The sequence below is a fragment of the Ambystoma mexicanum genome, chromosome 4p, assembly GCF_040938575.1.
Source record: "Ambystoma mexicanum isolate Mex_15411 chromosome 4p, UKY_AmexF1_1, whole genome shotgun sequence".
In the NCBI taxonomy this organism is placed as follows: domain Eukaryota; kingdom Metazoa; phylum Chordata; class Amphibia; order Caudata; family Ambystomatidae; genus Ambystoma; species Ambystoma mexicanum.
This window is the reverse complement of record NC_090927.1, coordinates 410957994-410983014: the sequence shown is the minus strand read 5'-3', so window position 1 is coordinate 410983014 and position 25021 is coordinate 410957994. Positions and strand designations below refer to the sequence as shown.

Genomic DNA, 25021 nt, shown 5'->3' with positions numbered 1-25021 from the left:
CAAATCCCACCTTAACATAGGGCAAGATAGACCTTCAGGAATCCACCCATTTGATTTAATAAAGTGCTTAAGTTTTAAACACAAGTCTGTTGTCTGTGTCTTGCTTCATGATGCCTTCACACCAGGTGTCCCAAATCTAGGTGTTAGTGCATTTACTATTGTGCACCCATTTTAGGCCATTGTCCCTCTATCCAAGTGTCCCAAATCTAGGTGTTACTACATTTACTATTGTTCATTTACTGTTGTGCCCCCTTTTTAGGCCATTCTCCAGGCCTTCTAAATCTAGTTGTTACTACATCTACTGTTCTGCCCCATTTTATGTCCATTTATCCCAATTATGAGGGTTACTGCATTACTGTTGCACACCCATTCTAGGCCCTTCCCACACTAGGCAGGTGTCCCAAATCTAGGTGTCACTAGGTGTCATTAGATTCAGCATAGCCACACTGCAGTCAACCATATCTGACCTCTAGGCCAACTATTTTGTTAGCTATGCCTGGCATTGCTGCTGTGTCCTCAATCCGAGCTTCTATCCCCCTTGCCAGGCATCCCAAATCTAAGTGCTACCACATTCTCTGCTGCGTCCTCAGTCAGGGACTCTCCCCCATCTGCTAAGTATCCCAAAGCTAGGTATCAACGCGTTATATATTTTTTTTAATTCAATCCTAGGCCCCCACCCTCTTACCAGGCATCCCCAAGCAGAATACTGCTACTTTGACCCCGCTTGGCCACCCCACAATCCCTGGTAGCTAAGGTACAGGTGCCTTTTGAGTAATCACTGTGTCTCCAACCCAGGCACCAGCACCAACTGCGGGTTCCGCATAACCCAGCTCTCCCACCTAGCACAAAGCCCCAATTTTAGGTTGTTGCCGCACCATCAGCGGTGCCCCATCGCAACACCCTCCCCGTTGCACGCGAACCAACCGGGTCTTTACCGACTCAACAGCTAGCTAGCCGCACAACCCACCCTCTTTCTACAACATCATACAAAGGACCCACAAGATAAACAGCAAAAAAACAAAAGAAAATCAGCGGCGGAAAGGAAATACCTACAAACAACCAAACCGCAAGAGTTTACTACCCCTGGTTAAACAACCACAACCTCACCCCTCGCCCCTACAATACCCAGAACCAAGGGATAGTTCACCCAATGGATAAGGACACCTAAGGGCACGCACCGAAGAAGCATCATCCTCTGGGCCTTTAAAAGCCCCTCCTTACCCAAATCTACTAAAAGACTGTAAGACCCCCCACCTCGATCACGCCCCCTCGTCCATAACCACAGCCCACCAAAAACCACAAAGAAGCCAAAGGAAAACTGCAACCCAAACAAAACTCAGGAAATGGAGGAAAAACTATGACCAGGCAAAAAGAATAAACTATACAAAAACAAATCAGAGCATACAAAAAGGAAATTCTCAAAGCCAAAAATAAATACTACGACAACCGAATCACAATAGCCACCAACACCCAAAAAGAACTATTCCACGTCATAAATGAGATGAGAAACCCACCTGTATGCAACAACACACCGGTACGTTCACAAAAACTATGCAACAACCTTGCAGACCACTTCAAAAATAATATCACTGACATACATCGGATCATACAAACCAGACCAATCAACCAGACCATGCACCATGTTCCACCAACCCTGGAACCACAGAACAACCTGCAAAGCTTTACACAAATATCAGTAAAGAGATTTGTTCAAGCTGGTGAAACTTAGCAATAAAGCAGGCTCCCCAATGGACCCATGCCCACCAGACATCTATAAATTAATCCTTACACAATGCACACCATTGGATGTGTGAGGCAGGCATGGCATCAAGAGAAGACACAGACACAAAGTTAATAGTTGGAAAACCTTTATTAAAAGACTTAAGGTTGGTGAAATGCCTATCTTGCCCTATCGCTATTTTTGGTGTTCCCTCAACTGATGTTTCTAAGGATGGTCGATGTCCATAAATCCCCCAAAAAAAAAATTCTGTTTCAAACCTATGCTTGGCCTCATTAATGAAACAAAAGTTGTGTAGGGTTTCTCTAAAAGAAACATAGGTGTTTCAAATGAAAGTATAAAACAAGGCTGGATTCAGATGGCCTTCTCGTCAGGTTTAGGTTTGCCAGTTCAAAATATAGTTCAACTCAAAAAGTGCTCTTGGACTCAAGGCTCCAGAATCCAGCCGACAGATCAGGAGAGGCACTGCTGGAGCAGTGCCTCATCCCAGGAAGCTTCAGAGTGCCCCAGGTAAGCCCAGGCATCCTTGCTGGGTTCCCTGCGCACCCCCCCCCCTCGCACTTTTAAAATACGCGCCATTCAACGCGAGCATTCCTCATAATTGCGAAGGAATCGTTCTATTTCTTTGATGCACTGAATACAGCATCAGTGCACCATCACTGCCCACCAGCTGCTTCTCCACCATTACAGCCAACGAGGAGGAGAATATTTAAAGATGGCCGCCTTTGCTTTGGCCTGACTGCCTGACTCCCTACCATCGACCTGCCTGCAACCGGATTGGCTGGCCTAGCGCCTTAACCAATCCCTGATCACCGGCCGGCGAAGCCGGCCCACATTCACCAAGGCCCACTGCTACAAGGCCAGCACCTGTTTGGTTCCTGTTTGTGTCTGCCATCCCCTAACTGCCACATACAAGGTAACCGAAATACCTGAAGCCATGACTTTGCCATATATAGTGACCCATGCTTTTCGCCCTGTTTGAAAAAAATCGAATTTAGGTGACCCATTGCCTATGCACCCTGCTAGTGACCCATGCTGATGCTGTGACTGCACTAGTGCATTGCTTGCCTGCGCTGGATTATTGCACCCATCCTATGTGTCTAAATAATTCATTGAACTCTATCTCTGCCTACTCAGCCCCCACCAATATAATGCTGGCGCTCCTTACCATTACCATGTTCCCCTTTTGTATAGTCCCTAATGCTACACCATGCACAAGAGGACATTTCATCAAGGTTGGCGAAGGATTAGCTAAACTAGGCTGTCCACGCCACTTCCCCATCCCCTGCCCCACCCCTTTCCTCCCCACACACCCCTCTTTCCCCTCAACATCTCCTCAATCCCACACTACACACACCACCATCAAGAATGTAGCAACCTCAGACATCCTGTGCCTTAGTCTCAACCCATCTATATACAAACACACCATAACTATTAGCATTAATGATAGGGCCACACCCATCCTGGGTATTGAAAGACTCAATAGACTCATGTCTAGAACTAAAATGTCCGTATTAGCTACCTCACTCACCACCACACCCTATACACCGACCAAACTAAACACCTTGCCCATTAATTTCCAACACAAAAGCATCCACAACGTACCACTCAAACACCAAACCAACAAAACCACTGTCTTTTCCCCCATTTTAGGTAACACACCACCCCCTGCCCCCACCTCCACCCTCAAAAGTGCACTCCCCAATGCCCGTTCACTAGGTGCCCATGCTATAGATATCCATGACCTCATTGAGGACCAACACCTTGATATGCTGGTGGTCACTGAAACCTGGCTCCACCCAGCAGCAGGACCATATCTAGCCCTTGCCATTCCCCCAGGATTCAGCATCCTTAGAACAGACAGGACAAATACCCAAGGAGGCGGAGTTGCCATAATAGCCAAAACCACTCTGGAAATCAGAGTTAGCCCAATAAAACAGATACAAGGCTATGAACTCCTACTAGTGAAGTATACTTCCAACCCCAAAATCACTACTAACTTACTAGCGGTGTACAGATCACCCAATAAAAATACACACCCCGACCTGGACATCCCACTACTCCTAACGCCCTTCATCAAGCCTAAAACTAAATTCATAGTCCAGGGTGACTTTAACCTAGGATACAATGACCCCCTGGACTCAGAAGCATCTACATTCTATACAGCCATGTCAGAAATGAACTTCCTACAACTGATAGATAAACCCACCCACGCAAAAGGAAGAACCTTAGACTGGCTTCTCACTCTCAACTCACCATTGACTCCATCCTCCCAGTCAATTGGTCAGATCACTATGTAATCAACTTCACTATAGACAATGCCAGTACAGAGCACATCACCCCTAAAAAACAGAAACATTTGAAACTAGAAATATCAAAAAGCTCTCCTCCGACAAACTCACTTCAGCCCCGAGTGCTGCCTTTGCCCAGATAATTCTAGGCACCAACAACCCCTCCTGTCTAGCAGAACAATACCAACAATGCCTTACCCAACTATCGACCTACTTGCTCCCATCACCACTAAAACCCGTAGACCTGACAAACGTTCCTGCTCTTGGTTTAATGAGGAACTTGTAGCCTTAAGACGCACAAAAAGATCACTTGAACACCTCCATAAGAAAAACAATACCCCAGAATCGGCATTAACCTTCGGTGAAGCCAACAAAACATATAAGTCAGCAATAATCACCCAAAAAGCCAATGCCTTCAACCTCTGCATTGCTAATGCGTCCTCAGACAGCAAAGAACTGTTTACCATCCTTAGAGAGCTCGAAAACCCTTGTCAAACCTCAGCACCTTCCAACGCTAGCAAAGACTGGTGCACCACTATACAAAACGCACTCTCATCTAAAATCCTTCTACTGCAAAATAAAACCAACAGTAAAAAAACGCTCCTAGCTGACAAAACTCCACCCACCATATCAATGACCACATCAAATGCCACTACTGGCCCCCCATTTCAATTCACACCAGTGTCTAACAAAGAAGTATATGACACCATAATGAAACTCAAAGCTTCCAACTGTAAAGAAGACCAATTCCCCTCCCACCTAGTGAAAGTCTGTGCTCCCACCCTTACACCCATCATCACTGAATTAATCGATGCCTCGTTCCTCACAAACACAGTCCCCACCAGTATCAAAAACGCATGGGTGACACCACTACTAAAAAAAACATCCCTGGACCCATCAATACTCACTAATTACCGACCTATTACAACAGTCCCATTTCTCCTAAAAATAATTGACAAAATAGCCTACTGCCAAATTCAGAACCATTTGGAACAACATCAACTATTAGGAGACCGACAGTCAGGATTCCGTCCCAACCATAGCACAGAGACAGCCCTTCTTGATCTTAAGATCCAAATGGATTCCACTAGAGAAGCAGGTAAACTCTGTCTACTGATGCTCCTGGACCTCTCATCGGCCTTTGATCTGGTTGACCACGATAAACTCTAACACTCTAGCAAACAATTTCAACCTAGCTCAGAACGCCACCAACTGGATCAAATCATTTTTGGCTGATAGGACCTCCAGAGTATCCATCGGCAAAGAATCAGCAGACCCAGTGCCTGTCCCTGCAGGTGTGCCACAAGGCTCCTGCCTACCCCCCACTCTGTATAACGCCTATACTAAGCTATTATTTGCAGCGCTGGATGCCATGGGTGTCATCTATACTAACTTCGACGATGACACCCAAATCCTCATTCCTCTCTCAGGCAATCATGAACAAGACTCCCTCCTGGTTAACCAAATTTACTCACTCATCCAAAACTGGATGGCTAATAATAGCCTTTGTCTCAACGATGACAAAACCGAGCTCCTCATACTAGGCTCCTACAGCAAAATCAAAATCGAGCCCGCTTTCAATTCATTCACCATCGATGGAACCATAATCCCTGTTCTTAAACAAGTCAAGACCCTTGGCGTCTACTTAGATGCAACACTATCCATTTCTAAACAAGTAAACACATTAGCCTCGTCCACTTCCTACACCTCCAAACTCATCTCCCTCAGCCATAAATTCCTCTCAGCCAACAACTGTGTTACTCTAGCCAGAGCACTCATAGTGTCTAAACTAGACTATTGTAATATCCTCTTCCTTGGCACCTCCAAAGCCAACATAGCCAAACTTCAACTTATGCAGAACAAAGCCCTCAGAGCAGCTTTAGGCATCAAAAAATCTGAACATATCTCCAACACCAGAAGAGTCCAACACTGGCTCCCCATCCAAGCCAGAATTCCATTTAAAACCCTGAGCATCACCCACAAATGCAAGGCCAACAAAGCACCTAAATACCTCAACAACACAGTCATGATGAAGCCCCAAACCAGACTCCTCAGGTCCAACAAAAACGCATACCTTGAAACCCCCAGATACAAAAGAGAGAAAGCAGGGGGTAGTAGCTTCAAAACGCTGGCCCCCAGACATTGGAATGCGCTACCGACCCACATTATGAACGAAACCTCCTTCCCCAAATTCAAAAGCTTCTTGAAGACTTGGCTCTTCAATAAGTTCTAACTGAACCAGAGCACTACTCCGCTCCAATTAACTGTACATATCTGACTGCTTTGTATATTATTGTATATTTTCGACTGCTATTCCTGTGTACTACTTTGTTCTCTCCAAGATTGCATTCTCCCATTGTCTGTAACTACGCCGTGTTACCCCCGGGTTTGGGCGTATAACAAATGTAATAAAAGAAAAATAAAATAAAGGCACTGTTCCTCTAGTTTCAAAACAGATTAGTTCACAAAACGTTCCCAGTTCTCTTGGTGCTCCCTTCCCCAAGCTTCCTAAAGCTCACAGTTCCTTTAGGCCTCTCAGGGTTCCCTTCCCCAAGCTTCTCTAGTTTCAAAGTTTTACAAAACACAAAAGGTTCAGCTTCTTAGGATTCTCCTTTGGATTCAAACAGTCTTTCAAAACACTGAGGATTTTTCTCCTACTTCACTTCTGTAGCTCCCCTTTTTCCACCTTCTCTTAAATGACTTTGGGCCTCATTAGAAGTATGCCGGTCCGGTAACAACGGTGCCGGTAAGCCTACCGGCACCGGTGTTCCTGGACCGGCACACTGCGAGTCTGCCTGCCAGAGTTGCTGTGCCCGGCAGGTCTAACCCTGCCGGACAAAGCGGCCACTCTAGGCAGACTTACACTGAGGTACCGGCACCGTTAGGACTCTATGGGAATGGGGATTTCCATTTTCCGGCGCCTGACTTTCCGGACCGGCGGGGTTAGAATCCCCTGCTGTTACCAGCACACCAGGCGCCGGAACAATTTTTAAGTCCAGCGGCAACCTGCCGGTTCTATCCAGCATGGTTACCGCCAGGCTTGTAATGAGGCCCTTTATCTTTATTTTTCTTTCAACACTGATGCATATCAGAGACTTTCGAGAACGCATAGCTTTACTTTCCCCTATGCGTGACCACTCTGATATTTAGGTTCACTGTCTTCCGAGTCACCTTGTTAATATTACTTTCCTGTGCCTCTTGCACACTGTACTTGGCTTTCATCCTGTGCTTCTTGGACACTTTACTTCCACACTGTTTCTTAGACCGTGCCTCTTGAACGTTTCACTTTCACTGTTTTCTTCCTCGTGCCACTTGCACAACTCTCACTGTTCACTGTTCTATGCTTCTTGCACGTTTGACTTTTCACTTTTTCTCTTTTCTCTTTCGTGCCACTTGCCTACTTCCACATTATTTCCAACTATTTTCCTTTAATTTCAATTGCTTTTCACTTACTGTGCCGCTCGACTGCTTTCAAACTTTCTTTTCCGTGTCACTTGCACGCTTTATATTCCTTTTCTCCTGCTCCAGTCTCACACGCGCACCGGTTTTCTAGAAACTCACCGGTCAGCACGATGATGGTTCCAATGCCCTCTTATCTTTGCGCAGAGGTCAGGGTCTCACCACTTGTCCCTCAAACATTCCTGGGGTCTGGATCCCGACCAAAGAAACAAGCACTTTGCTTCACATTGCCAACATGATTCAACATACCCACCAGGGTTCACAATTCCGGCTCCTTGGAGACACGGCTCCCTTGCAACTCTTTGACCCTCACCAGACACTGAGTCAGCGTCTCTGCATCCCGTTCTCCACTGGATACCTCTGCTGCAACTTCCTGATGTTCTGCTCCCATGGCTCGTTCGTTCTCTGTAGCTAAACTCTATCCTTTATACTTTAGTCGGTGTTCAACATAATGCAGGTGTGCATAGTTTGTTGTCAAGTGCCTGACTCTGCCTGACCTCGTTAAAGGGACATACTGGTAGTGTGTTGCAGTATACCTCTCTATTCATCTTCCTCCTATCAGTACTATAGGTACCTTTGCTATAGGTAATCTTCATTACTCTCGGACACCTCTTCGTCATCTCAGTATGTGTTGGAAATGGGGAAGGGTGTACGGGATAGGACTGGCAAAAGACCAGAAAGGCTGAGGGAGAGTAGGTTGATGGAAAAGTGGGAAGAGGGGGAATACCAAGTCTTATTTTATATATCCTGGGTAATTCCCCTGTTCCCGTTTTATCCCGAACTGCTGTTAGGAGGGAATGGGAAGACTGACTTCTACAAGTCTGACGATCTGAGGTGGGGGTGGGGAGAACAGGTTGGTGTCGAGGTTAAAAAATATGCTCTGTTCCATTTGGTTCTTATACTTCCCTTTGTCTTCTACTGTGGTTAGGATTCAGTCTATGATTTGAGAGAGAGAGAGACCCAAATAACCCCATGATAACTTCAGGGTTATCATTATCACCCCTCACTGTCCCAGTATCATACCATGTCTCACCTGAGGGCTTCCCAGGGGTTCCATGTGATAATATCGCCATACAAAAATGTCGCCATACAAAAATGTCGCCATATGTTTGCGGCGATATTACCCCATGGAACCTGCGGGGGACACCCCCGCAGCCCCCATATATTTTTAAAGGGAGCGGGGGACACCCCTGCAACCCCCCCACCCATTTACCCCATAAATTATCCCCACCAAAAATATCGCCTATGGCCGTTCCCGACGACCATATGTACGGCAATATTTTTGGTGGGGATAGTATTACCCGATACCTTCCCAGGTTTGTTCCCCCGGACTCCCCTACCCACGTGTTCCTCCCTCGCTTGTCCATCCCCAGGGTTGGGATCCAAAAGCGATGGCCCTCCCCTGACCACCTGAATAGAGGATTCTCACGGTTTACATGGGAGAACACCCTCAGGTTTCTCACAAATGCCAAAGAAACCTTCAACCAATAGCCCTCAACGGGGAGAGTACTGTGGTCTTTCAAATCTGCGTACACAAACCACTTCTCAAGGATACTACGGGCGATGCGGAAGACCATTCTTACTACAGACAGATATCAAACCCTTTCTGGCAAAACTGCTAGAAACCAATGTCTACGAACGAACACTGGAACACACAGAACTATTGGACCAGGCACAAGTCGGCTTAAAATCTACGAGAGGAACAAAGGCTACACTTCTATTTGACCAACGCAGATTCCAACAAAAACTCTGCACTGATACTACTTGACCTCTCTGCAGCGTGCGACACAGTCAGTCGCAACATCCTCATCAAGAGACTGGAAGAAATAGGGATCACTGACACAACGCTGCTCTGTGTTAAATAGTTCCTATCTGAAAGAACATAAAGAGCATTGATAAAAACTATTGAAATCCGTGCTGTGGCACACCACCTATGGGAGTACAGCAATGATCCTCCCTATTCCCACTCCTCTTCAACATCTATTTGACTCCACTAATCAACCTCATCAAAATGCACAGCCTCACCTGCTAAAACTACGCAGAGGACACCCAAATCATCTACAAAATCAAATATGTACAAAAGGAGAACACAACGCTAGTAGTCTGTCTGAAAGAACTACACAAATGGATGAACACAAACAGCCTCAAACTCAACCCGGGCAAGACAGAAATCATGATTATATCCAAAAACCAGGAAAGCAACCAATACATCCCATTGCCCACAGAACTAGGAACAGCGTCCACGCCATCAAAAATAGTCAAAAACCTTTGAATCCTAATGGACAACAAGCTAACTCTAGAACCGCAAGAAAACGCAATAATCAAGAAATGCTTCTTCCACCTACACGCAATCAAAAAGATCCTACCATTCCTCTCCTTTACGCATAAAACACTATCCATCATCTCCCTCATTACGTCCAGGATAGACTACGCCAACCGCTTATATCTCGGAATGCCGGATTATCTACTGATGAAACTGCAATGTACACAGAAAGGAACGGCCAGACTTCTCCTCAAACTCTCACGAAGGGACCACATCACTCCTGCGCTAAAGATGCCACATTGACTGCCAGTCAAAAAACGAATCACATTCAAACAATGTGCATAATGCACAGAGCAATCCAAGGCCAAGGAGTAGAATTCCTACAAAAGAAAATCACCATTAACCAGCCGACCAGAACACTCAAAACCAGCAATGACATCCGCCTGGAACCTAAACCGTACACAAGGAAAAACCTTGGTGGATCAGCGTTCTCTTGCCTAGCTGCAAAAATGTTGAACTCCCTCCCAAGAGAAATACGAAACACAAAGGACCAAAGGACCATCTAAAATTCAGAAAACTCCTAAAAACCTGGCTTTTCAACTCAGAACTGGATGAAAACGAATGAGCAACACCCACACCCCTCAGAATGAATACACATATCGCAAGAAGGAGGACTAGAAGAGCCCCCCACCACCTTAAGGGGCCCCAGGGAGGCAATGGCGGCTGCACACCAGCATATGACAGGGGCCAAAGCGGTGTAGACATCCATTAGTCTGAACACGGGGGAGGAGCCATCATCACTAACTAGCCCTGCAGACAACCCACAACCCAGCTCAGAATAGAGCAGGTAGACACTGGCAGGGTTGCGTGGCACACGTAGAGGAGGAGGTACGATGGAGCGACAAAACTAACCAACCTACTAAAAAACTCATCCCTCTGCTTACACCTCTCAAACTCTAGACAAACACAACCATACCTATATTGCACAACAAACCGCACGCACATCACTGCGCCGTAACAACAAAACAAACCACACATAGCCTCGTACAACAGCACATGACAACTACCAACTGAAAAATCACACCTACACTCAGCAAATAGTGTAAACCAAACTGGAGCTGCCAACACCACATCACAGCTCTCTTGTGCTTGGTCCCGCTCAGTCCTACAAATGTATCCTACCCTCTTGCTTTTCAGACCAGCCAGTGCGCCGGGGGACCACTCCGGTGGTGATAGTGCGTGGTATAAATATCCTTTAACATAACTCCCACTACTAGTGCTGGGCTGTTGCATGTTCAGATTTTCCACTGAGTTGCAGTGAAGATGTTATGTAATGAATTTCCTATGAAGTTGGGTGCGTAGTTCAGGTGATGACCTGCAAGTATTCAAGTTAAGGAACAGCCTGTGTAAATACTGTTTGCTAGATGTTCTCTGCAGTGTTACGAGCATGGGTAGCGGATTATCAAAGTAGCACACTGGTTTCCTATCACTGTGGATGGGCTTTTTCGCCTTGACATGCTGTCCTAGTCTCAATCAGGAGCCTACTGCTTATGTTACAGCTAATCAGAACACGTGGCACCGAAAGGCGCCCATTTCAAAGTGAGACACGTCAGCAAGGCTTGACGTATGCATAACATATGCCTTAGCTTCGCTGTGTTGTGCGGTCAGAGGTCGCTCTACGTGGCTTTTCTACTTGCACCGGGCGCTGCCTGCACTGCTTAGCCGAGACAACGGATCCCCTCTCGTGCGCCCGGCTCTCACCTGCACCTCCTGCTCTGGCGGCCACTCAGTGTTGACAAGCAGATCGTACAGAATGTCATCTTGCTCCTCGTTCTCCCGTGCTGCGGGCGCAGCCATGTTTACACCGGCAGATTCAAGATTACGGCTCCTCGCCTGGCTCAAAACTGTGCACAGCGCGAAATGCGACTGGTGCAAGTGAAGTCGGAAGGAGGAAGGGGAGGAGTTGTTCCTCAGTGACAAAGCGAAAGCGTGCAGCGGGGTAGCATTACCTAGTCAGTCTCACTGGACAAGCGCGCAAAACGTCTGTATGCCATGTCTGTACTACTCTGGAACAGGTCTGACAAAATCAGGTCGCGCTCGAAGTGCTCTATTGCTTCTTGCCCGGAGCATATGTAAACGTTAAAAAGATGATGTGTACATATAGATTAGCGGGGCGCGTCCTTCGCGCACTTATACTAGCGGAGTTCGTTTATCAGAGAAGTCCTAACTCCAAAGGATATTCGAGGGTAGGGAGTATCCACCCTAGCAGATGTTTGGAGGGTGAACTATGGAAAAAGTCCGGTTTTTGTATGGGGGGGAAATCGACTTCTTCCAATGTTGGCTAAAATAACGTAAGACCAATGTAGCCATCTTCACGGGCATCCAGGCCCACTCTGACAATACCACTACAGTAGAGTGCGGTTGCTGCTGACCTAAATTGAACCAAGTTAAAGCACCTGAACTATGCAGTGAGGTTTTCACCAGCGATTTCCCTTATACAGTGGTGTAAATGGAAAACAATTGGTGGGGGATCCCACAAGGGGGCGGGGCCCGAGGAGTTGAGGTTAAGCTGTCGGAGTTCGCAGTTGACCTCCAATCAAAGGAAATGTGCAAAATGATAGTTTTAAACGGCGCTATTTCTTTCATGCTACTTCTTTTCCAAACGATATATCAATTCCACTTTAAACCACTACTATGGCACTGGTGATGAGTTACTTCACTATGCGGAAAATAGTTTAGACCAGTGTTGCTGATTAAATATTTTTGTTAAATGCAAAATTTGCATTACATTTTATTTAAAAAAAACTTCCCCTTGGGGACTATTCAAACACAGTGATTTCTGTTCGCCATAAGCAACGTTTTCCTTTACTTGAACCACACCCAGCACAGCTCCTGCAGCTCCCTTCTGATAACAGTTGGCTGGCTGCATCGTATGTGATGTTAATAGGGATATTTATGCAATGTTTTTAAGGCTGTCACCAAAGACTACAAAAGGGCCATCATTCAGGCTAAAGCCTCCTCCTATAACACAAGGATTGAAGGCGCCAAGTCAGGAACTAGGGAAATATTTGCTATCTTTCGAGAGCTGGAGTCTTCCGCTCCCGCCCCTCCGACTCTCCTAAAAGATGACACGTGGTGCAATAAAATTCAAAATGCCATGCTAGACAAATTGGAAACCCTACACACCAAAATCCTAGCACACCAAAATGCCCTTTCCAACCTTCTTGACAATTGTAACAGCACCGCCTCGGTGGAAGCACCCTCCTCCCCCGCGCCCATGTTCGACTTCAAAGACATGAGTGAACTTGAAGTCACTGCCCTCCAACTGCAAAGGAGATGCCTGCCCAGCTCAGATCATTTAGGACTGTGCCTCCCACTTATCACAGCCTTCATTAACTCACCTTTCCAGGCTGGGCACGTTCCAACTGGACTCAAAGAAGCCTGGTTCAGACTGCTGCTGAAAAAACCCTCTCTCGACCCTTTGATCCCAGGAAATTACAGGCCCATTACCACGGTGCCTCTCCTGCTCAAAATTTTGGCAAAGAAGCTTACCTGCAAGTCCAAAAATGTATCGAAAACAATCATCTTCTAGGTCTACGGCAGTCCGGATTCCGGCCGAGGCACAGCACGGAAACAGCTCTGCTCGACCAAAAAAACCAAATGGACGACCTAAGAGACGCGGGCAAACCTGTGCTCCTTCTACTCCTCGATCTCTCCGCTGCCTTTGATCTGGTGGATCACAAGATCCTCTGCCATCACCTTTCCACTGCAGCCAACTTCTCCCCGAGGGCCTGTGCCTGGATAACTTCCTTCCTGCAGGATAGAGTCCTGAAGGTCTTCTCGGAATCCTCATGCGCTAACCCCACCCTCATCAAGTGTGGGGTCCCACAGGGATCGTGCATAGCTCCCACACTTTATAATCTATTCACTAGGCCCCTATTCAAAATTCTTGACGCACTGGGCATCTCATACACTAATTATGCTGATGACACCCAGGTGCTGATCCCCCTCTCTGGCGACTATACATCTGACCTCCAAACCCTCAATGCCATTCACACCACAATCCAATCCTGGATGGCTAAAAACTGGCTTTGCCTCAACAGCGAAAAAACAGAACTCCTGCTGATTGGGGCCCCTTCCACCGTGGGGAAACTAGATGAACAATACCAATCCTTTACAGTAGATAACATCCCTATCACTGTCTCCAAAGTCATTAAAACGCTGGGCGTATACATTGAACCTGACCTATCTATGAACAGACAGATTAACGCAATTGCCTTCTCCGCAGCGTACCACTCTAAACTCCTCAATGCAGCCAGACCTTTTCTCTCCCAACCAAATTGCCTCACCATAGCTAGGGCAATAATTGGGTCAAGGCTGGACTACTGCAATGCCCTTCTGGGAGGCACCTCCCAAAAAAACCTGGCCAAACTACAACTAGCACAGAACAATGCCCTCAGGGCCGCAACAGGCATCTCAAGATGTGACCACATCTCTAAGGTCAGGAGGAAGGTCCACTGGCTCCCCGTCAAGGAGAGAATTACCTTCAAAACACTTTCCCTGGCGCACAAGTGCCTGCACGGTCATGCTCCAACTTACCTAGCTCAAAGGATCAGCCTGCACACTCCCATTAGGCCCCCCAGAGCGGCCTATACCAACAGAATCACTGTACCCTCTACCCGCAGAGTGAGAGCGGGTGGTACAAGCTTCCCCAACATGGCGGCCACGTTGTGGAACTCCCTTCCCCCTTCCATCAGGGGGATTGATTCCCATGCAACCTTCAGGAAGGCCATCAAAACTAGACTCTGTGACAAACACATAGGATGGGACAACAAACTCACCCCAGTCCAACCCATCTGGAACAATGCCCACCTCACAGGTCTCCGTAACCTCCCGAGGTCGCCGAATTGGGTAACAGCCGGTATACAAACCGTCCAGCAAATTTATGCAAACAATCAGATAATGCAGTTCGCTGAGATCTTGACTACATATGAACTTCCAGCCACCGAAAGCTATCACTATGGGCAACTACAGCATGCACTCAGCGCACACAGGGATCAGCTAGCGGACATGCCAGAGTGTACGCCAATTGAGAGAAACATAGTCTTAGACAGTGTCAGCAACAAGGTCACATCCACTATGTATAACGCCATATCCTCTTTTGCCACGATGAGCTGGCACACCTGAAAGCGAAATGGGAAGGAAATGTGGGACCGATACTACCTGAAGATTGGATCTCGGCCCTGATTTATCCAAGAGAAATTGCAATCTGGGCGAGAATTAGGCTAATCCAGTTGAAAATACTTCATAGAATATACTATCCCCGAGTAGCTCTGTACAAATGGGGTAAAACAAGCGACCTCAAGTGCCTACGATGCGGACGAGAAGAAGGAACCTTTTACCATGTCGTATGGCAATGTACGCGAATACAACACTTTTGGCATAAATGCAGTGAACGACTCTCGAGGGTCATGGGCCGCCCGATCCTGACTGACCCCAAACTCCTTCTTCTGGGAATTGAAGAAGAAGGAGACATGTCCCGCTTCGAACGGCTACTTCTCTCAACATCTACAGGAATCGCCAAAAGAAACATAGCACAGCTGTGGGGCTCAGACATTGCGCCAAGTTATGAACAATGGACCTCAGATGTAGATGCCATCATTCCAATGGAGCGCCGAGTCTACCAAGCAAGGGGCTGTCCCGGCAAAGCAGACAAAATCTGGTCACCTGCCACTGTTCACTGTTTCAGCTCTACCTGTATCTTATACCATCTGTGTCTCTAAATACGCAAATATAAATGTAGTTCCTGGTTGCACTGCTCTAATAATGCTAATTGTATGCAAAGATATATGGTTGTGTTTTGTATGTCGTGTTTTGTGAAACGAAAATCCAATAAATCCAATTAAAAAAAAAATACTAGACTCTGTGTCTAACAACCTATGTGATGTGTACTGTAATATGATTCTGACATTGTACTCTGCTTTGTGCCTATTTGTTATGAAACGGTCATGAAAATGTCCTTGTCAATCTCAGCCAGTTCTGTTTCCAAGTATCTGCTTGGGCCGCATTCATGTAACCCTGAATCAAGCCTTCCTAAGCCTTCTCATAGCGCCTCAATGCCTAAGGTCTGCAGTGCGCTTTACAAATACAAAAATAAGGGGGGCGTGGCTTGACGGCACGCCATGCAGCTGTGCTTTCCATGAGCTCCGCTCTAAGGGGCCCAAGCAATGTGATTTTTGCATGAAAATTCCAAAATTCCAGTCCGATTTTACTCGGCGGGAGATCGCAACGAAATCCTGATGTGGCAGCTGTGTTTTGGAGCCGAACCGCACCCCATGACGGCCGCTGCTCGAGCTCGGGAACTGCTGATGCTGCCGATCACAGGGAAGGAAATGGCGACGCGTGCCCTATAAAACCCAGCAGCTCGGGGGGACCGGGAGAGCCTTCCGGCGGTAGAGTTGGCGGTGGGGGAGGGGCAGTACCGTGGCTGGCCCGCAGACAGAGCAGCCCTCCGTGCCGGAGTGGAGGAGATCGGAGGGCCGGAGCTGTGGAGCCCTGGATGGACTAGAGCGAGCTGAGGATCCGGCCATCCCTGGAGCCGTAACGCAGCGCCGCCCCTGGAGAATCGCTCGGGGTGGCACACAAAAGAAGCCTTGAGCCCGGGGAGGGAGAGAGCTGAGCGGCGGAGCGAAGGAACATCCGTGGGCGGGAGACTGATCCCGCTGGGCTTCGCTGCTCGGCTTCACTCCTGGGGGGCCGCTTGGGCCTGTGAATATAATAATCACCGGGCCCTGCGAGGAGTCGGCGGCGCATGGGGATGCGGGACGGCCTGATCCCTAGCACCGGGGAGAGGGGCCGGTGGAGAGCTGAAGGTCTCCCTCTCTGAGGCGGTTATGAGGAGGAGCTGCAACAGACATATGCCATGGTCCACTTCAGGGCTTATAAGCAGTGTTAGAAACTGAAGGGACAGATTGCCACTGGATGCAGATGGGGAATGCCAGGAGGTGGTAAGTCGATCGTAATGCAACTTTGCAGCCCGGCCCTCTTCTCTTCCTACCCCTGCTGGAGAGGTGCTGTGACCCCAAGGAACAACACCTAATATCCCTGTCCTGCAAAGTTATCAGGAGCTGAACTACTGTTGGTTGGTGAGTGCGGCTCTGTCCCGGGGAAGGAATCTCAGACCCCATCTTTCACGGATCAATCTACCTTGGTGCCTTAACTCCCCGAGGGACCCTTCAAACCTCCCAAGATCCCCATAACACAGCCCTGCAAATAGGTAATAAAGCCCTTTACCCTACCAGCTGACATTATGTCAAAACCCCAGAGTCTGCTCAGATACATCTGGCGGCCCACGCTTCCACACCTAAGTTGGGTTTGAAAGGGCTCAGGAGCTCAATCTTCACTCTGGCGGATGCCCAAAACAGGCATAAAAAAAGGGACATGGCATACAAGCCTACCTGGCGCCACAACCCGGGAGCTCACATTCCACACGTTTGGTAACGGCCGAGATCCACCCAGTCCCGCCTTCAATCCTGTCCCAAAACATGGCGATGTCCAAGGAAGACTTAGAGCGCATGTTCAGATCTTTCAAACAAGACATTACCCAAGAGATTAAGGAAGAGATCAAGACCTCCAAAGATTTGTTGGCACAGTCCCTTGCAGATCTGACTTCCCACCTAGGAGGGATTGAATCCAGGGTCAGTGACCTGGAAAACTCAGCATGTGAACAAGCCCATATCAACGAGGCCCTAGCAGAAAGGGTGAAGATTATCGAAGAACAGCTAGAGGACGTATGGGCTAAGCAAGCCAACCTAGAACACAGGTCGAGACGGAATAACCTGCTCCTCCGTGGAGTTCCTCGTCAGATTCCTGATCAGGGCCTAACCAAATATGTAGAGACTCTGTTCAGATCCCTTCTAGACCTCCCACCAAACGAAGAACTACAATTAGATAGAACCACCAAGTATACTCATTGGCCCAGCTCAAAAGGAACCTGGTACCAGATGTGCTTACCCGAGTTCATTTCTTCCGCCAGAAGGAAGCAATTATGGCGGCAGCCAGGAACTCGGACTCTATACGATTCCAAGGCACGAAAATTCAGCTCTTCCAGGACCTTGCTCCCTACACTCTAGCATGCCAGCAGCGCCTACAGAAAGTAACCTTGTGGTTGAGAACCCAAAAAGTCAGTTATCGGTGGGGGATACCCTGTAAATTGATCTTTGATTTTCGAAATCAGCACTATATAATTACTTCTGAAGAGGAGGTGAGATCCCTAATGTCGGAGGACCCCGATAATGGCGCGCTGAATCCACAGGCTCAGAACACAGAGGGCTCTACTCCACATCCTTTGCCAAAAGCCGTACGAGGGAAGGTCCGGCGGCGACATCAGCCCGCAATGAATCCTCGCCAGGGATCAGACCTAGAGAAAGCGCCCTTCACCCCGGAGGAGATGCCCATCGAGAGAACAGAAAGACTGGGCCGCTGCGTGATTCAACCGCAAGGAACTCAAAACCCTGCTCCGGGAGGATGCTACCGTCCTAGGGCCCTTCACTGCGGCAATGTCTCTTCTTGGTCAAAATAGACACCATGTGGCCAATTGAGGCTCTTGGACCTCTGTAGACGTCTTCCTCTCTCCCGGGGGACCCATCCAAGAGCATCCCACTTCCAACCTTGGGCGAAAGACCGAGGAAGACCTGGTCAGCCTGAACACAATCTTGAAAGTTACCCAGCTCCTTATCGCCATTAGAGGCCTTGGACGAATATACTTGGAGCACTGGAAATTTCCACATGTTAATCGGCTTGGGCGCCTGAGTGGATGGCACCTGACTTACCTTACATTTGGTTAATGTTAATTCTGGGGATGAGATTAGTACATTCCGAGACGGAAACAAATTGGTTATCTTGTTTTGTATGTTTTTATTTTGATTATGTGTTTGAGTTCAACCTGAAATATTTAATTTGGCATTATCCCCCCTCTCACCACAGACTTCAAGAGAATTACACTGTAGCGATCTCTCTGACCAGATGCTTAGCGCTTAGTCCTTTTAGAGGAGGAAATGCAAAGCGAAAACTCATGCGACTAGAATATGGCAACTCCAAGTTATAGATGTATCTCCCTTAACGTGCAGGGTCTAAACTCCCCTCTGAAATGAAAGGCACTCCTTCACAGATTAGGATCCCTAGATGCAGCATTTTTATTCCTTCAGGAGACCCACGTACGGCCCGCAGATGAATTCCGCCTTAACGACAAGCCCTATCCCACCAAGTTCATTGCCTCAAGTGGCCTGAAGAAACGAAGGGTTGCCATTCTAGTGCCCAGGGGGATTTCCTTCAAAACTGTGGGGGTGGTGCGAGATGAAGAGGGGAGGTTCTTGCTGGTTAACGCTATGCTCGATGGTTGTAAAATCACATTGGTTTCCATGTATGGCCCTAACGCTAACCAAGATCTGTTTTTTATGAAATTGTCGAAAGCTCTACTAGACCATGCAGAGGGAGAAGTGATCATGGGCAGCGACTTCAATGCGGTGGTTAACCCCCTGGTTGATAAGACCGTCCCACCCACACTGAATGACAGGAACAACTTCAGAGCCCTTACCTCCCTGCTTAAAGAACACTCCCTGATTGAAGCTTGGAGGTATTATCATCAGGACGAGAGGGACTACACTTATTTTTCAGCCGTTCATGGGGGATTCTCCAGATTGGATATGTTCTTTATAGTAGACTCACTCATCCATGAGGTTGAGGAAACAGAGATTCTCCCTGAGGCACTCGCAGACCATGCCCCAGTTCTATTAACCATAGCTCCCCCACGAGCTAATTCCCATACAAGTCCCACCTGAAAGCTAAACGACTTCCTCATGGAGGACCCAGTGACCTGTGCCCATATTCGAGAATCCTTAGACCTCTACTTTAATGAGAACAACACTGATGATGTGTGCTGGGGCACGGTTTGGGATGCAAGTAAGGCGGTAATCACGGGGCATTTCATTGACCAAGCAGCTCAACAAAGAAAAGCTAGGAGATTGCTCCAAGAACAACTAGAGGGAGAAGTCCATAGGTTGGAGCACATACATAGAAGGAAGCCCTCGCGGCGCGCACTAAGAGACTTACGTATGGCAAAAAAAGCCCTTGAAGCACATGATATGGAGAGGGCAGCCTATTGCATGATGCGCACCAAACAATTCTTTTATACCAGGGGTAACAAGGCTAACAAATTATTAGCGGCTAAGCTAGGGAAACTGACACGCCAGAACAGGATTGACCACTTGCGAGATAAACAGGGCAAGAGCACCACCTCCGAAGAGGGGAAATGCCTCATTGTTGAGGAATTCTTTAGGGAACATGCAGCCCCTCACAAAGGAGATTTACAATCCACCAAGAGGTTTATAAATACAGCAACCCTACCACAACTCCCGCACGCCCTTCAGAAACCCTTAGAGGACCCAATATCCCCTGAAGAAATAGAATCAGCCATAAAATCGCTCCCTATTGGCAAGGCTCCGGGCCCAGATGGCTTCACAAACAAGTTTTACAAAACCTTCTGTAAGGATCTCACGCCACACCTTAAGAGATTATTTAACGAATGCTGGGAAACCGGAAATGTCACACAATCTATGGCGGAATCTAACACAACTCTAATTCTGAAGGGAAGGACCCTGCAGAATGCTCATCTTACCGGTCCATAGCCTTGCTCCATACAGATGCCAAGCTATACAGTAAAATTATAGCGCAGCGACTCGGGGAGATTTTGCCCACACTAATAGACAGGGACCCAACCGGTTTTATCCAAGGTCATTCCGCCCATGACAACATCTGTAGAGCGATTGACCTGATAGCCCTGTCCCCATCAATCCCGGCCCCTTTATCCCTTTTGTCTCGAGATGCCCATAGAGCATTCGATAGCATGTCATGGGAATATTTGCAGTTGGTCCTTGAAGGCTTTGGATTCGGCCCTCAATTTATCAAATTGATTTTATCAAACCTCCGGATCCCTTCCACCCAAGTACGAATCAACTCTTGGTGGACACCCCAGATACCCCTTAATAGGGGAACCAGACAGGGGTGTCCCCTATCGCCTCTAGTATTTGCACTAGCTATGGAACCCCTGGCACAACACATCCGTCTCCGCCCTGATATTCAGGGATTCGAGGTAGAAGATCAATGTCACAAAGTCACACTCTATGCAGATGATGTGCTCTGTTTCCTGAGAGATGCCCAAACCTCAGTCCCCCAGCTTATGGACCTGCTTGACCAATTTGCGGTAATATCGGGATTCATGATAAATATGACTAAATCGATAGGCCTGAACTTATCTGAACCGCAACACCTGGTAAACGCCCTCCACAACACCTATTCCCTCAGATGGGAAAGCTCTAAAATCACCTACCTGGGGGTGCACCTGACCCCAACCTATTCAGGCCTACGGAAAGCTAACATTCCCTCTTTACTAAAATAAGCTAAAGAATTCTTACAGAAATGGGCCCTTCAGGAGATATCGTGGTTAGGGCGCATAACCGCAGTCAAAATGACTTTGCTCCTGAGACTTCTTTAAACACTACAGGCACTCCCACTGCTCATCCCAGAGTGAGACTTATTAAGCCTGCAGACCAAGATAGGTTGTTTCATTTGGCAGCGGAAAACGCCCAGAATTCAGTGCAAGATCCTCACTCGAAGCAAACAGATGGGTGGTCTCGGACTCCCTTCTAACTAAGATATTATCGGGCAACCCAAATCGCCCCCATACTGAGCTGGACCAAGCCCCCCGATTCCCTAAATGGCAGGACATCGAACAACTGTTCTCAGAGGCCCCTCTCACTCATCTTCCCTTCCTCCCACATGAAATGCGAACCTCCCAGAAGCCTCTCCTCCCAACCACGAAAGCAACGCTCCAATGTTGGGACATACAGTATAAATTAAGAGGAATCCCCTCAGGATTGGGGCCCCTCTCCCCAATTACGCAAAATCCGGCCTTTACACGTGGGCTTCAGGCAAACTCTTATCGACACTGGTCGAGAGAGGGACCCCTGAGATTGTATGAACTAACAAACCCCACTGACATTTGCCCAATGCAAAGAAAAGTTTAATCTCCCTGAGGCCGAGAGGTTTCGATACATACAATTACGACATTGGATCACCAACCCGATTATCAAAAAAGCTGCCACTAGGCCACCATCAGGCCTGGAACTGATAGCTGCAGAAGGTCAAAGCTCACAGAGAGTAACAAGTTATTACCGCCTCTTAGAACAGGTCCCAGAAGAGGAGAATCTCCCGTATATGACGGCTTTGGAGAGAGAACTAGGAATTGAAATACCCCCAGAATCTTGGCAAAGAATTTGGGACAGGGCACAGAAGTCCTCCAGGTGCACGTCAGGAAAGGAATGTGCACTCTGTTATCGCTGGTATTTCTCACCCCAGAGACTGCATGCGATAAACCCGGAATACCCGGACACATGCTGGCACGGATGTGGGGCGAGGGGCGATCTGGGACACCTATGGTGGCACTGGCCAATCATCCAAACTTATTGGCTAGAGATTAGGTCCAAAATTAAGGAGATAAGTGGAATTCTTTTCCCCATGGACCCATTAGTAATGTTATTTGGCGACTCACTGGATGACGGTTCCTACCCCTGCTCTGGCCCTATTGCCCGCTTGATCACCCAATTACTAATGGCGGTCCACCTTACGCGAGCGCGCTGTTGGAAGGAAATAGAAGGGCCGCACATAGCATTCTGGTGGTTTAAAGCATGAGAACTCTTGGGTATGGATAAATTAACGGCTGCTATAGAAGGTCAGACTTCCAAATTCACAAACATATGGGGCCCATTCCTAGACCACGTCGCAGAAAAAGAGCACATGTTCTTTCAGCCGAGAATGATTAAGCATCTCTGCCAACCCTGACATGCTTGTGGAACAAGGAAAGTGCCCACTAAATGGACATCTGATAATGAAAGAGTCAGCCCCTTATGAGGCCTTGTGAAGAACTGGTTGAAACTTTGGTGAGTTTTTTTTTTTTTGGGTTTGTTCCTCCCTGCGTTCTTTAATTTGGATAATTAATAGTGATTCAGCAATCCATCCTGCCCCCAGAAGATACCTGTAAACTTCATATACGTGATGAATGACAAAATTATTAAAATGAAATGTTGATGTTGAATTGGAAATTAATTGTTGCTGTATCTGCGAAGAAGCTATGAAGATGATCTCCTTATAAACGCTGTCAGAATTGATTGAACTGATGAATTGTAACAGACAGTGGACTGTATTGATGATTTATAGTCTCGAGATTGACTGTCCTACCACTTGTATTGATGTTTGATGAATTTAATGTTTAAAGAATATTTCAATAAAAAGACTGATAGCTGCAGAAGGTCAAAGCTCACAGAGAGTAACAAGTTATTACCGCCTCTTAGAACAGGTCCCAGAAGAGGAGAATCTCCCGTATATGACGGCTTTGGAGAGAGAACTAGGAATTGAAATACCCCCAGAATCTTGGCAAAGAATTTGGGACAGGGCACAGAAGTCCTCCAGGTTCAGGTCAGTGAAGGAATGTGCACTTAAGATCTGTTATTGCTGGTATTTCTCACCCCAGAGACTGCATGCGATAAACCCGGAATACCCGGACACATGCTGGCACGGATGCGGGGCGAGGGGCGATCTGGGACACCTATGGTGGCACTGGCCGATCATCCAAACTTATTGGCTAGAGATTAGGTCCAAAATTAAGGAGATAAGTGGAATTCTTCTCCCCATGGACCCATTAGTAATGTTATTTGGCGACTCACTGGATGACGGTTCCTACCCCTGCTCTGGCCCTATTGCCCGCTTGATCACCCAATTACTTATGGCGGTCCACCTTACGCGAGCGCGCTGTTGGAAGGAAATAGAAGGGCCGCACATAGCATTCTGGTGGGTTAAAGTATGAGAACTCTTGGGTATGGATAAATTAACGGCTGCTATAGAAGGTCAGACTTCCAAATTCACAAACATATGGGGCCCATTCCTAGACCACGTCGCAGAAAAAGAGCACATGTTCTTTCAGCCGAGAATGATTAAGCATCTCTGCCAACCCTGACACGCTTGTGGAACAAGGAAAGTGCCCACTAAATGGACATCTGATAATGAAAGAGTCAGCCCCTTATGAGGCCTTGTGAAGAACTGGTTGAAACTTTGGTGAGGTTTTCTTTTTTTTGGGTTTGTTCCTCCCTGCGTTCTTTAATTTGGATAATTAATAGTGATTCAGCAATCCATCCTGCCCCCAGAAGATACCTGTAAACTTCATATACGTGATGAATGACAAAATTATTCAAATGAAAGGTTGATGTTGAATTGGAAATTAATTGTTGCTGTATCTGCGAAGAAGCTATGAAGATGATCTCCTTATAAACGCTGTCAGAATTGATTGAACTGATGAATTGTAACAGACAGTGGACTGTATTGATGATTTATAGTCTCGAGATTGACTGTCCTACCACTTGTATTGATGTTTGATGAATTTAATGTTCAAAGAATATTTCAATAAAAAGACTACGATAAAAAAACAACTACAAAAATAAAAATAAAAAAATGTTTGTCTGATACCTGTATTTATTTATGCAATGTTTGTCGGATACATGTACCTGACAAACATTGCATGAATAAATAATCTGGGTCCATGTATTCGACAAACATTTCAGGAATAAATAAATAAACCACATTGGCTGGGGACTGTAACTTCCTCTTGTGACCTCTTGCATGGGGCCACCAGAGGAATTTACTGTCAGAATTCCTCTTCACAGACTTGACCCCGTAGTGTAGAAGAAGAATTCTTCCCACTAATGTATCCCTCTGAATGTAGTAAATACACATACAAAGGAATCAATCAATTGTAAGATTGGATTTCCCACCAAGACCACGTGGCTGTAGAAAGAAAAGCACAATTAGTATCAAATATACTTATGGCTTCAGACAACTGTTTGCTACTATTCCCACACTAACCTGACTAGTAGTGACAGGCTTAGAAGAACTACCACGATCAGATTAAGGGCTGTATCCAATAGATATTCTGCAAAAGAAATAACTCCTATGACTCTACAACTCACTAAGGTTAGATGACCAAAAATGCAGAAATCGTAAAAGGACAATAATCTTACCAGGAAAATTCCAATATGGAGCTCTTGAACTAGTGAAGTCTTTTTTCACTGGCCGATTATCCAGAAAAACACAGACGATACGAGGAAAAAACACCTCCGTTCAGCTTCAAAATGTACAGGATTAACGTAATGTCTCCCACATTGC

The 25021-nt window shown here is 47.0% G+C and overlaps 1 protein-coding gene across 3 annotated transcripts in view; it reads right to left on the bottom strand.

The window, feature by feature from the left end:
• Positions 1 to 11685, bottom strand: part of NBAS (NBAS subunit of NRZ tethering complex) — a 3456930-nt gene extending 3445245 nt beyond the window's left edge. For all 3 annotated transcript variants that reach the window (XM_069605942.1, XM_069605943.1, XM_069605944.1), the window contains exon 1: positions 11513 to 11685. In XM_069605942.1, coding sequence (XP_069462043.1) covers positions 11513 to 11608 — 96 coding nt within the window. In that variant the 5' untranslated portion in view covers positions 11609 to 11685. The remainder of the gene's footprint in view (positions 1 to 11512) is intronic.
• Positions 11686 to 25021: the final 13336 nt, after the last annotated feature.